The 15,796-nt window shown below is 45.7% G+C and overlaps 2 protein-coding genes across 2 annotated transcripts in view; one reads left to right on the top strand and one right to left on the bottom strand.

The window, feature by feature from the left end:
- Positions 1 to 1,510: 1,510 nt before the first annotated feature.
- The window catches only part of LOC139418780 (ubiquitin specific peptidase 53b), a 63,942-nt gene continuing 49,656 nt past the window's right edge, over positions 1,511 to 15,796 (bottom strand). The window contains exon 18 of the mRNA XM_071168476.1: positions 1,511 to 2,066. The gene's annotated coding sequence lies outside the window, so the exon portion shown is untranslated. The remainder of the gene's footprint in view (positions 2,067 to 15,796) is intronic.
- Positions 13,621 to 15,662, top strand: LOC139418781 (fatty acid binding protein 2, intestinal). Its single transcript, XM_071168478.1, has 4 exons — positions 13,621 to 13,822; positions 14,227 to 14,399; positions 14,937 to 15,044; positions 15,380 to 15,662. Exons 1-4 carry the CDS (start codon positions 13,756 to 13,758, stop codon positions 15,428 to 15,430), a joined length of 399 nt encoding a protein of 132 aa, XP_071024579.1. The 5' UTR covers positions 13,621 to 13,755; the 3' UTR covers positions 15,431 to 15,662.

Genomic DNA, 15,796 nt, shown 5'->3' on the forward strand with positions numbered 1-15,796 from the left:
TGCAATTGGATGCTTGATATCGATATCATTATCATTTATTTTTTACAGATATCGATATAGCCTTTCCATATTGATGCCTATCACTACTACTGAGTATAATGCTGTTAATGATTAACCTCCCACATCTACATTGTTGAGTAATGTTCCCTTGATTGATTACATTGCCACAGCTAAAATAGAAAGGCATCTTCCAAAGACAGCTTCTTTGAGGTGTGTGTATAGATCATGTGAAGTTTGCTAATGGAAAATGGTGTCCTGAAGGACCTCTTAGGATGACAGTTGTGTCATGTCTGCACACTGCACAGTACTCATTCATTCATTCATTTCGAGACTTCTGGAATAAATCCGTGTGTACCATGGTGAATATGGTTCAACTCTTCAGTGAAAAAGAACCTGACATACTGTAGGTAGCATAAAACGTTGAAATGGTGCTAGATAGGGAATCATTTTTCTATCTATTAACCTATATTTCCATTGTAAAGAAAGCAGTAATAAATAAATAGTAGAAACAAAGAAACCCAGTGCCACACAAACGCCAATCCATTCATTACAGCTAATGTTCTCCTACACGTCAGATTATTTCCCCATTGGCTTTTTCTGTGGCAGACCACCTAAATTGAGGGAATCTTAACAGCAAATATAATCTGCTATTCTCCTACAGGACAGTAAAGATGTCACAATACGTTATCTGTTAGGGCTTACACTATCCCTGTGCAATATTAACTGACATCTACAAAGGTCGTCATTTTTAGGTCAAGTAGTGGGAAGATTAAGATTAAAGTGTTTTAAAGAACCAAACTTTATCAGAGATGCAGATGATGACATCTGGCCGTGATTGGGTGTCCCATAGTGCGGTGCACAATTGGCCCAGGGTCACCCGGGTTTGGCCGGGGTAGGCCGTCATTGTAAATAAGAATTTGTTCTTAACTGACTTGCCTAGTTAAATACAGGTTCAATAAAAAATACAAAATAAAATAAAGCTAGGCAAGAGAGAGGCAATGGTTAAGATCCAAGGCCACCGATGTGAACCAGTCCCTAACACATAACTGTCCTTATCCTGACATCTTTACTGTCCTATAGGAGAATAGCAGATGCGCTTCTTATGGTGCACTCAGTCTGCCACAAAGAACTGGTGTGGAAAATAATTTGACGTCCATACACAAAATAAAAAATAGGCAGCGCTATCTATGCACGATCAAAAGGCAAGAAGTTCATGGTGAATGTTTTTTAAAATCTTTATTGTCCCATATAAGACATGTGCCAGAGGGCCACATTTCACATTGGTCCACTCTGGGGGGACAAAGTCTAAAAATGATTTTCATTGAGGTCAATGTCTGTGGGTTATATTTCAGTATGATAACCACTTATCGGAGGTAGCTAAATTGTGGTTATCGGTGCATGAATGTTATGACCCCAATGAGGTTATCTGTTTCAACAGGATTGAGTGTATGACATGTGTCAGAGTCCTTTAAGAACAGTGGGTTTGGAGTCAGGCACAGAGAGCAGAGGGTTCGAATAAATTTATATTTTATTACCGGAAAAACCGGTCACGCTAAAACCACAAGGCGCATCAACTGACCGGTCCATACGCAGGACCCAAAATGTCTGTAAAAATAAAATACCATCGAACACCCACAAACTAACAGACAAAAATCAAGAAACACAATAAGGAACAGGTGCAACTAATAAGACCAAACGAACAGAAAAGGAAAAAGGGATCGGTGGCGGCTAGTAGACCGGCGACGACGAGCACCGCCCGAACAGGCAGGAGAGCCACCTTCGGTGGGAGTCGTGACAGTAACCCCACCCTGACGCGCATCTCCCGCAGCGATCCTGGGCGATCCGGGTGGAGGCGGTGGAAGCCCCTCAGTAGTGAGGGGTCCAAAATGTCCCCCACCGGTACCCAGCACCTCTCCTCCCAGTCCACGAGGTACTGTAGGCCCCTCACCCGGCATCTTGAGTCCAGAAGGGCACGTACTGTGTACGCCGGGGACCCCTCGATGTCCAGAGGGGGCAGAGGGACCTCCGGCACCTCAACTTCCTGCAGGGGACCAGCCACCACCGGCCTGAGGAGAGACACATGAAACGAGGGGTTAATACGATAGTAAATAGGAAGCTGTAACCTATAACACACCTCGTTTATCCTCCTCAGGACTTTAAATGGCCCCACACACTGCGGCCCCAGCTTCCGGCAGGGCAGGTGGAGGGGCAGGTTTCGGGTCGAGAGCCAGACCCGGTCCCCCGGTGTGAACATGGGGGCCTCATTGCGGTGCTGGTCAGCGCTCCTTTTCTCCTTTTCGTCCACTAGCCTGTTTTAATGATTCCAGGACGGCTCTCCAGGTGTCCTTCGAGCGCTGCACCCATTCCTCCACCACAGGAGCCTCAGTCTGGCTCTGATGCCATGTAGCCAGGACCGGCTGGTAGCCCAACACGCACTTGAACAGAGACATGTTAGTAGAGGAGTTGCAGAGGGAGTTCTGGGCTAGCTCCGCCCATGGGACGTACCTCGCCCACTCAACAGGCCGGTCCCGGCAATACGACCGCAGAAACCTACCCACATCCTGGTTTACTCTCTCCACCTGCCCATTACTCTCGGGGTGGAAACCCGAGGTCAGGCTGACCGAGACCCCCAGCCGTCCAAACTCTGGACGTGAACTGGGGACCCCGATCAGAAACGATATCCTCAAGCACCCCGTAGTGCCGGAAGACATGGGTAAACAGAGCCTCCACAATTTGTAGGGCCGTAGGGAGACCGGGCGATGGGATGAGACGGCATGATCCACAACGACTAAGATCGTGGTGTTTCCCTGAGACGGGGGAAGGTCGGTGAGAAAGTCCACCGACAAGTGCGACCACGGCCGTTGTGGAAAAGGGAGGGGCTGTAACTTCCCTCTAGGCAGGTGTCGAGGAGCATTGCTCTGAGCGCACACCGAGCAGGAGGAGACTTAAAACCTCACGTCCTTTACCAACGTGGGCCACCAGTACCTCCCCCTAAGACTCCGCACTGTCCTCTCGATCCCAGGATGACCCAAAGAGGGTAGTGTATGGGCCCATTGAATCAACTTATCACGGACACCAAGCGGCACGTACTGAACACCTGCTGGACACTGAGGGGGTGCAGGTTCCAACCGTAACGCCCGCTCGATCTCCTCGTCCACAATCCATACCAACAGTGCCATCAGACATGAAGCTGGGAGGATGGGAGTCGGCTCGATGGGCCGCTCCTCGGTGTAATAGAGGCGGGACATCGCGTCGGCCTTCGTATTTTGGGAGCCTGGCCGATATGAAATCGTAAAGCGAAAACGGGTAACGAACATGGCCCACCTGGCCTGAGGCGGATTCAATCTCCTCGCTGCCCGGATATACTCGAGATTACGATGGTAAGTCCAGATGAGGAAAGGGTGCTTGGCCCCCTCAAGCCAATGTCTCCACACCTTCAGAGCCTTGACTACAGCTAACAACTCCCGGTCCCCCAAGTCATAGTTCCGCTCCGCCGGACCGAGCGTCTTCGAAAGAAAATCGCAGGGGTGGGGCTTTGGTGGCGTGCCCGAGCGCTGTGATAGCACGGCTCCCATCCCAGCCTCGGACACGTCCACCTCCACTATGAACGCCAAAGAGGGGTCCGGATGAGCCAGCACGGGAGCGTTGGTGAACAGCTCCTTCAGGCGACTGAAAGCTCTGCCCGCCTCTGCTGACCAGTGCAAGCGCACCGGCCCTCCCTTCAGCAGTGAGGTAATGGGAGTAGCCACCTGACCAAAACCCCGGATAAACCTCCGGTAGTAATGGGCAAACCCTAAAAACCGCTGCACCTCCTTTACCGTGGTCGGAGTCAGCCAATTACGCATGGCTGTAACTCGGTCACACTCTTTCACCACCCCAGAGGTGGAAATGCGATAACCAAGGAAGGAAACGTCTTGTTTGGAGAACACACATTTCACAGCCTTGACGTACAGGTCATGCTCCAGCAGTCGCCCAAGTACCTTACGCACCAGAGACACGTGCGTGTGGCAGAATACATCAGTTTGTCATCGATATACACCAACGGCTGGAGCATTCTTCAACCCATACGGCATGACGAGGTACTCATAATGGCCAGATGTGGTACTAAACGCGGTCTTCCACTCATCTCCCTCCCGGATACGCAATAGATTATACGTACTCCTAAGGTCCAGTTTTGTGAAGAAACGCGCCCCATGAAATGATTCCACCGCCATGGTGATGAGAGGTAGAGGGTAACTAAACCCCACTGTGATGGAATTTAGACCTCTATAATCAATGTACGGACGCAGACCTCCCTCCTTCTTCTTCACAAAAAAGAAGCTTGAGGAGACGGGTGACGTGGAGGGCCGAATGTACCCCTGTCCCAGAGATTCAGTGACGTATGTCTCCATAGCCACTGTCTCCTCCTGGGACAATGGGTACATGTGACTCCTGGGAAGTGCAGCGTTTACCAGGAGGTTTATCGCGCAATCCCCTCGTCGATGAGGTGGTAATTGGGTCGCCCTCTTCTTACAGAAGGCAATAGCCAAATTGGTATATTCAGAGGGAATGCGGACAGTGGAAACCTGGTCTGGACTCTCCACCGTCGTCGCACCGATGGAAACTCCTATGCACCTGCCTGAACACTCCTCTGACCACCCTCGGAGAGCCCTCTGTCTCCATGAAATCTCCGGATTGTGATTAGCCAGCCAGGGAATACCCAGCACCACTGGAAACGCAGGTGAATCAATAAGGAAGAGACTAATCCGCTCCTTATGACTTCCCTGCATTACCATGTCCAGTGGCACCGTGGCATCCCTGACCACTCCTGACCCTAAAGGTCGGCTAGGTAAGGAGTGCACGGGGAAAGGTTGGTCTAACGACACCAGGGGAATCCCTAGCCTTAACGCGAGCCCACGATCCATAAAGTTTCCAGCTGCGCCTGAATCGACTAGCGCCTTATGCTGTAGAGAGGGAGAAAATCCAGAAAAGGAAATTAGTAAGAACATACGGCCAACAGGGAGCTCTGGGTGAGTCTGGTGCTGACTCACCTGGGGTGAACGAGGAGTGCTCTGCCTGCCATCCCGACCACCAGACGAGCTCCTCCAGCACCGATTGGCAGGGTGTCCTCTCCGATCACATCTGGTGCAGGAGGAGCCTCCTCCTCCGGTCCCCCTCGATGCGGCTCCCCCTAACTCCATGGAGATTGGAGCGGGAGGGCGTGGAGGTGGACTCAACAGGGCCTGTTCTGGACGCCCGCGGGCAGCCAGCAGGTTGTCCAGTCGGATGGACATGTCAATCAGTTTGTCAAGGGAGAGGGTGGTGTCCCGACAAGCTAGATCCCTGCGGACGTCCTCCTGGTGGCTACAGCGATAGTGCTCCATCAAGGCCCTGTCGTTCCACCTCGCCCTGGCAGCCAAGGTCTGGAACTCTAGGGCAAAGTCCTGCGCGCTCCTCGTCACCTGTCGCAGGTTCGCCTCGTCTCCTGTCACAGTTCACCCGCCGCTCGGCCCTCTGGTGGGTGGTCGAACACGGCCCGGAACCAGCGGGTGAACTCGGGGTAGTGACCCCTCGCCAAGTCTGGGCAATTCCACACTGCGTTGGCCCACTCCAGGGCTCGACCCATCAGACAGGAGACGAGGACGCTCACACTCTCCTCCCCCGAGGGAGTCGGACGAACGGTAGCCAGGTACAGCTCCAGCTGTAGTAGGAACCCCTGGCACCCAGCCACCGTTCCATCGTACTCCCTGGGGAGCGCCAGATGCAGGGCACCGGATCCGGAGCCGGAGGAGGGGTAGGTGGTGCTGGCGGAAGCGGAGCTGGGGGTGAGGTAGGGAGGCCACTCCTCTCCCATCGGTCTATCCTCTCCATCATCTGGTCCATTGCCGCCCCGATCTGGTGGAGAATGGCCGTATGATGGAGTACTCGCTCCTCAATCGATGGGAGAGGAGGTGCAGCTGCTCCTGCTGACATTTTAAGGGTGCGGGATTCTGTCAGAGTCCTTTGTTGTCAATTGTTGTCTTACAATATAACAATGGATAATACAATGGATGTCATAATACAACACAAAATATGGTGTGAAACAATTGGAATGGTAATGAATTATGTATGGATCCGATTTTTAGGAATGAGCAGTATAGGGAAGTTCTTTATTGTGACCTTGATGATAACTAACACCAAATTTTACACACAACAAGGAGACCCATTGAGAAAGTATTTTAGTTATATAGAGTCATCCTATATTTAATCATATTTAGTTCATGGACTAATAGGGACATTTGATCTACAGGCAGGATGACAGAGCACATGTTTTATTTTATTTAACCAGGTAGGCTAGTTGAGAACAAGTTCTCATTTACAACTGCAACCTGGTCAAGATAAAGCAAAGCAGTGTGACACAGACAACAACACAGAGTTACAAATGGAGTAAACAATAAACAAGCCAATAACACAATAAAAAAGTCAATGACACAGTAGAAAGAAAAAAAAGAAAGTCTATATACGGTGTGTGTCACGAATCCCGCCGAAGATGGTGCCTCTTCCTGTTCGGGCGGTACGGAACTAATCTGCTCTCTGCACTTGACTCCTCCACCCACCATTCATAGAAGCCGTAACAGTGTGTGCAAAAGGCATGAGGAGGTAGGCAATAAATAGGCCATAGGAGCGAATAATTACAATTTAGCAGATTAACACTGGAGTGATAAATGAGCAGATGATGATGTGCAAGTAGAGATACGGGTGTGCAAAAGAGCAGAAAAGTAAATAAAATAAAAACAGTATGGGGATGAGGTAGGTAGATTGGGTGGGCTAATTACAGATGGACTATGTACAGCTGCAGTGATCGGTTAGCTGCTCAGATAGCTGATGTTTAAAGTTGGTGAGGGAAATAAAAGTCTCCAACTTCAGCGATTTTTGCAATTCGTTCCAGTCACTGGCAGTAGAGAACTGGAAGGATCAGTGAGATATACCTGCTGGAACGGGTGCTACGGGTAGGTGTTGTTATCGTGACCAGTGAACTGAGATAAGGCGGAGCTTCACCTAGCATAGACATTACATACAATACAAACTAAAGAGGCAATATAAACTATACATAATGTTAAATAAATAAATAATATATATACAGCACATTGTGCTATTGAATTAGGTAACAGTTGGTAACAGATTAGGCGTTTGGTAACAGTTTATTTTTAAAGAATACTTGATTGAAAAAAAACATTTAGAAAGTGGTTTAAATGTAGTTTATGAACGGTTATTTATTAGATTATGGATTAAATGCTTATAGAACCATTTTTTAAGTATAACCAAAAGATGACCCTGTACCCACAAAATCTGGTCACAATGCGGACACAGTGACTGATAAAAGACACATTTTAATGCCAATTGTAGGCGTGACAAATTTTGATCAGATTATGGTGATTGAATCCTCTTGATCGGATGACGACAACCACATGTGAGCACCAGGAAAAAACAGGGCTTCAGTTTGTACATGGCCATGAATCTTATCCAACTCCAGATAGAGTTCATGTGACTAGTGGGAAGGAAATAACTCATCAATCTTTCACCTACATTCTTGTGCTGTCCATTTCCTGAAAAGTTCCCATTGTGGAGATACAAGGTTTTCTTCCAAATAAACAAATTAACAACAGAAGCCATCTGAGTGCATTAGTCTCTCTTTCAGATTTCTGTCTTTCAAATATCATCTGGTGGGTGATGACACGGCAGCCATTTTTGCGCCAGAAATTTCACCGCACAACAGCTAAACACAAAAATGCAATACACATGTTTATTACCACTCCCAAAATAAGAACTGCTTTAGTATTCCATTTCTGTGAGTGTTAGATGAGTGGTGAACTTTCTGGTGCAAAAATGGCTGCCGGGGTATCACCCACCAGATGAGATCCTAGGTTATAACTCCAACTCTGTGGTAATGTCAGGAGAAAACCAAATCTCTCGGTTGATTTGAGGTGATTTTAGTTGATCTTTCACTGCAATCTTACATTTGTGGTGTATCCTCCCTCCATTTGCTCCCATAAACCAATCCCAGCCATGGATTAGTTTATCCTGGCTCATAGGCTGCTTGCAGGGTAAGGAACCATCTTACTATTACATAAGAAATCACACCTTTAACTTAAAAGCTCTCAAAGGCAGTTGCCCTATCACGACCACGATGGCTGCTGGTAAATATTGAGAGACAACAAAACATACACTGAAAAATATATATAAATATGTAGTGTTGGTCCAATGTTTCAGGAGCTGAAATAAAAAATCCCCAAAATGTACCATACGCAAAAAAGGCTTATTTCTCTCAAATTTTGTGCACATATTTGTTTACATCCCTGTTAGCATTTCTGACAGGTGTGTCATATCAAGAAGCTGATTAAACAGCATGATCATTACACAGGTGCACCTAGTGCTGGGGACAATAAAAGGCCACTCTAAAATGTGCAGTTTATTTATGATTATTTTTTCACCTTTATTTAACCAGGTAGGCCAGTTGAGAACAAGTTCTCATTTACAACTGTGACCTGGCCAAGATAAAGCAAAGCAGTGCGACAAAAACAACAATACAGAGTTACACATGGGATAAACAAATGGACAGTCAATAACACAATTAGAAAATCTGTATACAGTGTGTGCAAATGAAGTAAGGCGATAAGGCAATAAATAGGTCATAGTGGCGAAGTAATTACAATTTAGCAAATAACACTGGAGTGATAGATGTGCAGATGAGGATGTACAAGTATAAATACTGGTATAAATATTGGTATGCAAAAGAGCAGAAAAAAAACAAAAAACAAATATTGGGATGAGGTAGGTAGTTGGTTGGATGGGCTATTTACAGATGGGCTGTGTACAGCTGCAGCGATCGATAAGCTGCTCTGACAGCCGATGCTTGAAGTTAGTGAGGGAGATATGTCTCCAACTTTAGTGATTTTTGCAATTCGTTCCAGTCACTGGCAGTAGAGAACTGGAAGGAAAGGCGGCCAAAGGAGGTGTTGGCTTTGGGAATGACCAGTGAAATATACCTGCTGGAGCGCATGCTACGGGTGGGTGTTGCTACGGTGACCAGTGAGTATAGGCGGAGCTTTACCTAGCAAAGACTTATAGATCACCTGGAGCCAGTGGGTTTGGCCACGAATATGTAGCGAGGACAAGCCAATGAGAGCATACAGGTCGTAATGGTGGGTAGTATATGGGGCTTTGGTGACAAAATGGATGGCACTGTGATAGACTGCATCCAGAAGAAAATAGTCAGCCTGAGAATTGAACCCTGTGGCACCCCCATAAAGACTGCCAGGTCTGGACAACAGGCCATCCGATTTGACACACTGAACTCTATCTGAGAAGTAGTTGGTGAACCAGACGAGGCAGTCATTAGAGAAACCAAAGCTGTTGAGTCTGCCGATAAGAATACGGTGATTGACAGAGTCTAAATCCTTGGCCATGTCGATGAAGACGGCTGCACAGGACTGTTTTTTTATTGATGGTAGTTATGATATCATTTAGGACCTTGAGCGTGGCTGAGGTGAACCTGTGACCAGCTTGGAAACCGGATTGCATAGCGGAGAAGGTACGGTAGGATTCGAGATGGTCGATGATCTGTTTGTTCACTTGGATTTTGACGACTTTAAAAAGGCAGGGCAGGTCTGTAACAGTTTGGGTCTGGAGTGTCTCCCCCTTTGAAGAGGAGGATGACCGCGGCAGCTTTCCAATCTTTAGAAATCTCAGACGATATTAAAGAGAGGTTGAACAGACTTGTTATAGGGGTTGCGACAATAGCGGCCGATCATTTTAGGAAGAGAGGGTCCAGATTGTCTAGCCCAGTTGATTTGTAGGGATCCAGATTCTGCAGCTCTTTTAGGACATCAGATGTCTGGATTTGGAGAAGCGGAGGGGGGCTTGGGCCAGTAGCTGTGGGGGGTGCAGAGCTGTTGGCCGGGGATGGGGTAGCCAGGTGGAAAGCGTGGCCAGCCGTAGAGAAATGTTTATTGAAATTCTCGATTATCATGGTTTTATTGGTGTTGACAGTGTTTCCTAGCCTCAGTGCAGTGGGCAGCTGAGAGGAGGTGCTCTTATTCTCCATGGATTTTACAGCGTCCCAAAACTTTTTGGAGTTAGTGCTGCAAGATGCAAATTTATGTTTGAAAAAGCTAGCCTTTGCTTTCCTAACTGACTGTGTATGTTGGTTCCTGACTTCCCTGAAAAGTTGCATATCGCGGGGACTATTCAAAGCTAATTCAGTGCGCCACAGGATGTTTTTGTGCTGGTCAAGGGCAGTCAAGTCTGGAGTGAACCAAGGGCTATATCTGTTCTTAGTTCTACATTTTTGAAAGGGGCACACTTATTTAAGATGGTGAGGAAGGCACTTTTGAAGAACTCGTCTACTGACGAGATGCTGTCAATATCCTTCCAGGATACCCGGGTCTGGTCGATTAGAAAGGCCTGCTCGCAGAAATGTTTTAGGGAGCGTTTGACAGTGATAAGGGGTGGTCGTTTGACCGCGGAAGCATAACGGACGCAGGCAATGAGGCAGTAATCGCTGAGATCCTGGTTGAAAACAGCAAAGTAGTATTTAGAGGGCAAGCTGGTCAGGATGATTTCTATGAGGGTGCCCATGTTTACGGATTTGGGGTTGTACACGGTAGGTTCCTTGATCATTTGTGTGAGATTGAGGGCATCTAGGTGTACAGGGCACAGCTGGGAGCTGAGGGGGGTCTATAACAAGCGGCAACAGTGAGAGACTTACTTCTGGAGTGATGGATTTTTAAAGTAGTAGTTCGAACTGTTTGGGCATATACCTGGATAGTAGGTCAGAACTCTGCAGAACTCTGCAGGCTATCTATACAGTAGATTGAATCTGAGATTCCCAAAGATTGGAAAGCTGCCGCGGTCATCCCCCTCTTCAAAGGGGGTGACACTTTAGACCCAAACTGCTATAGACCTATATCTATCCTACCCTGGCTTTCTAAGGTCTTCGAAAGCCAAGTTAACAAACAAATTTCCAACCATTTAGAATCCCATCGTACCTTCTCCGCTATGCAATCTGGTTTCAGAGCTGGTCATGGGTGCACCTCAGCCACGCTCAAGGTCCTAAACGATATCATAATCGATAAGAGACATTACTGTGCAGCCGTATTCATTGACCTGGCCAAGGCTTTCGACTCTGTCAATCACCACATTCTTATCGGCAGACTCAACAGCCTTGGTTTTTCAAATGATTGCTACTCCTCCTGGTTCACCAACTACTTCTCTGATAGAGTTCAGTGTTGTCCAGACATCTGGCAGTCTCTATGGGGACTGCCAGACTGCTACTAATACATCAATGATGTCGCTCTTGCTGCTGGTGATTCTCTGTTCCACCTCTACGCAGACGACACCATTCTGTATACTTCTGGCTCTTCTTTGAACACTGTGTTAACTAACCTCCAGACGAGCCATTCCATGCCAAACAACTTTCCTTCCGTGGCCTCCAACTGCTCTTAAATGCAAGTAAAACTAAATGCATGCTATTCAACCGATCACTGCCCGCACCTGCCCGCCCATCCAGCATCACTACTCTGGATGGTTCTGACTTAGAATATGTGGACTACAAATACTACAAATACCTAGGAGTCTGGTTACACTGTAAACTCTCCTTCCAGACTCACATTAAGCATCTCCAATCCAAAATTAAATCTAGAATCGGCTTCCTATTTCGCAACAAAGCATCCTTCACTCATGCTGCCAAACATACCCTCATAAAACGGACCATCCTACCGATCCTCGACTTTGGCAATGTCATTTACAAAATAGCCTCCAACACTCTACTCAACAAATTGGATGCAGTCTATCACAGTGCCATCCGTTTTGTCACCAAAGCCCCATATATTACCCACCACTGCGACCTGTACGCTCTCGTTGGCTGGCCCTCTCTTCATACTCGTTGCCAAACCCACTGGCTCCAGGTCATCTACAAGTCTCTTCTAGGTAAAGCCCCGCCTTATCTCAGCTCACTGGTCACCATTGCAGCACCCATCCGTAGCACGCGCTCCAGCAGGTATATCTCACTGGTCACCCCCAAAGCCAATTCTTCTTTTGGCCGCCTTTCCTTCCAGTTCTCTTGCTGCCAATGACTGGAACAAACTGCAAAATTCACTGAAGCTGGTGATATCTCCCTCACTAGCTATACGCACCAGCTGTCAGAGCAGCTCACAGATCACTGTACATAGCCCATCTGTAAATAGCCAATCCAACTACCACATCCCCATGCTGTATTTATTTATTTATCTTGCTCCTTTGCACCCCAGTATCTCTACTTGCACATTCATCTTCTGCACATCTACCACTCCAGTGTTTAATTGCTATATTGTAATTATTTTGCCACCATGGCCTATTTATTGCCTTAACTCCCTCATCCTACCTCATTTGAACACACTGTATATATACTTTTTCTACTGTATTATTGACTCCATGTTTGTTTATTCCATGTGTAACTCTGTGTTGTTGTAGCAGTTGTAAATGAGAACTTGTTCTCAACTAGCCTACCTGGTTAAATAAAGGTTAACTAAAAAATGAAATACTACTACTGTACTACTACTACTACTACTTGTGGCCAGCAGCATACCACCCTGTATACCACTTGCTTCTGAAGCTTAAGCAGGGTTGGTCCTGGTCAGTTCCTGGATGGGAGACCAGATGCTGCTGGAAGTGGTGTTGGAGGGCCAGTAGGAGGCACTCTTTCCTCTGGTCTAAAAACATATCCCAATGCCCCAGAGCATTGCCCTGTGTAGAGTGCGTCTTTCGGATGGGACGTTAAACGGGTGTCCTGACTCTCTGAGGTCATTAAAAGATCCCATGGCACTTATCGTAAGAGTAGGGGTGTTAACCCCGGTGTCCTGGCTAAATTCCCAATCTGGCCCTCAAACCATCACGGTCACCTAATAATCCCCAGTTTACAATTGGCTCATTCATCCCCCTCCTCTCCCCTGTAACTATTCCCCAGGTCGTTGCTGTAAATGAGAATGTGTTCTCAGTCAACTTACCTGGTAAAATAATGGATAAATAAAATACTACTACTAATGTACTAGTACTATTACTAATACTACTACTGCTATTACTACAACTACTACTACTATTAATGCACTACTACTACTACTGCTACTACCACTGCTATTACTACTACTAACTGCTACTATCTACTACTACTACTACTACTACTATTACTACTACTACTTGTTTACTACTACTACTACTACAGCAACTTCTACTACTACTACTATTTACTACTACTACTACTACTATTTACTACTACTACTACTACTACTACTACTACTACTACTACTACTACTACTACTACTTGTCTACTACTACTACAACTTGTAGTAGGAGTAGGAGCAGCAGCAATACTGCTCTACTAAATAGATGGAAAACAGTGACTCATTGTTTATAACAAAGGAACCATCCTGCACATCCGAAGCACAGCACAGATTATATGCGGCCACAAATAACTATGTGATAGTAAAGGGCAAAGGATGTCGAAACAATAACCTTGCATATTGTATGATCATTAAAGGGACAATTACCATTGTCCCAAAACACAGCTATTGGCACTACACAGTGGAAGATAATGACTTGTGTAGCCTTGAGGAAATATGAGCTTTACACACCACATCAGCATATGAGATAGGGGAGAGCGATAAGAGAGTGAGCTAACACAGGCAGTGGTTTAAAAGGCCAAGTGGTAGGCTAAGGCAGGTCACTCCTTAGAGTAGAGCCAGTCCAACCCTTCCAGCAACCATGACCTACAACGGCACTTGGAAAGTAGACCGCAGCGAGAACTATGAGAAATTCATGGAGCAGATGGGTAAGAGATCAATCGTTTTTGGAAAATTAGTTTTGGGGGAAAGACACTTCGGCACAAATGGCCTTTTGGTGGATGTTGAAAGCAAAGACAAGTAGGCCTACAAAATGTTTACATAAACAGGCGTACAAAGTGCATTTAATGCAAATAAAGTCAATTAACTTTTTGTACCACAGGCAATTCAGTGGTGTGTTTGTATAAAAGCGATTTTTAATGCATTAAATGCCTTTAGATTAGAGGACTATGTATGTTTTCTGACATTTGACATAAGGCACTGTAAAATGATTGCATAATATCTAGCCAGGTGCTGCACTGTAGTACATACAAATGAAATATCTTGTATAGTCGTTTACGCATGATTCAATTCGATTTGGAGTTGGACACATGGATTGTGTCTCTGTTCACAGGTGTCAACATGGTCAAGAGGAAGCTGGCCGCTCACGATAACCTCAAGATTACCCTTGAACAAACTGGAGACAAATTTGTCGTGAAGGAGGCCAGTTCTTTCCGCACGCTGGATTTGGAATTTACCCTGGGAGTCACCTTTGAATATGCTCTTGCAGATGGGACAATGCTATCAGTAAGCAATGCATTTATACAGTATTATATAGTATTATATTCTTGCAGCCATACATACAATGGCTGTGGTAGAGCCTAGGCATAGTTTTTATGTTGATGCGTAGTGTATTCCCAGGAGAAGAAATTAGTAACAACATAATTGAATGGGTGCATACCACAATTCCAAAGATTTTATTCCTATCTGTTATTTCCAATAACAAACGTTTATTGCATTATGGTTCTGCGCTCGAAGCTATTCAATACTTGATAATGAGTTGCAAAGTACAGGGCACAGTCACATTGGCACTGTTCCAACATGTCCACACTAGGATACCAGTTAAAACACATTCACAATACATGTGTATCATTATGTACAGTTTGCTACTGTGCATTTAGGAACACAGGCCTGATGAAGTATAAAACCTTTCAGAAACTAGATGAATATGATAAGGAAATCTTTTTCGATGTGCAGCATGACTGCAAAAAAGATTACCTGGCGTGTTGCCACTTGATTCTTGGACCAGTATCATGATGAATTATTTGACCTTTCACCCCCCAGGGTACATGGGGCATGGAAGGAGACATGATGAAAGGTACATTCACCAGAAAGGACAATGGAAAGGTGCTGACAACTACCAGAGCCATTGTTGGAGAGGAACTTGTACAGGTTAGTTACCCTCTAAAGAAAATGTTATTTGCATGTGAAAAAAGTGTATATGGACCCTGTTTTACACACCCTAAATGAAAACATATTTACACTTCTGAAGAAGAAAACAGGCAGCAGACCTTGGCCAAAGTACAAATCAAATGCTTGAAAGTACCTAGCTTGATTTACCTTGGAGTTTGCAATGTTGGGACAATTCCATTGGTTTAATTATACAGGGCAAACCAAATCAAGTGCAGCATTTGACAGAAGTATTTGTCATGGATATGGATTTGAACCAGGTCTGGTTGTAGGATATTTTTGTTGTCATAATAAAATATATACTCTTCCTCCAACAGAGCTACAGCTATGATGGAGTCGAAGCCAAGAGAATTTTCAAGAGGGGTTAGAGGAAACCGATCAAACAATCCAACCACTAAGACCAAGAAGAGCTACGTTCAAAACCAGAATGATACTATTTTACAACCTTTCTGAAGCCACTGGACCACTTTAGGTCTTTGTAACGCCAACATCATTTTTAGCTGTACAAGATGCACTGTTTGTAATAGAAATGTGTAAAGCAGGTTTTATTTGCACTTCAAGTTTTGATATTTTAAGAAGTAAACACATTTTTGAATTATTTATAGACTGATTTTCTCAATTTCTCAATGTCCACAAAATGTATACAGATATTTGTGAATATTCAAGATTAGATGAGTGCAAGCACACTAGCGCAATACACTATTGCCAATGACTGTGACTCACTGTTGTCAATC

Source organism: Oncorhynchus clarkii, chromosome 10, assembly GCF_045791955.1.
Source record: "Oncorhynchus clarkii lewisi isolate Uvic-CL-2024 chromosome 10, UVic_Ocla_1.0, whole genome shotgun sequence".
In the NCBI taxonomy this organism is placed as follows: Eukaryota; Metazoa; Chordata; class Actinopteri; order Salmoniformes; family Salmonidae; genus Oncorhynchus; species Oncorhynchus clarkii.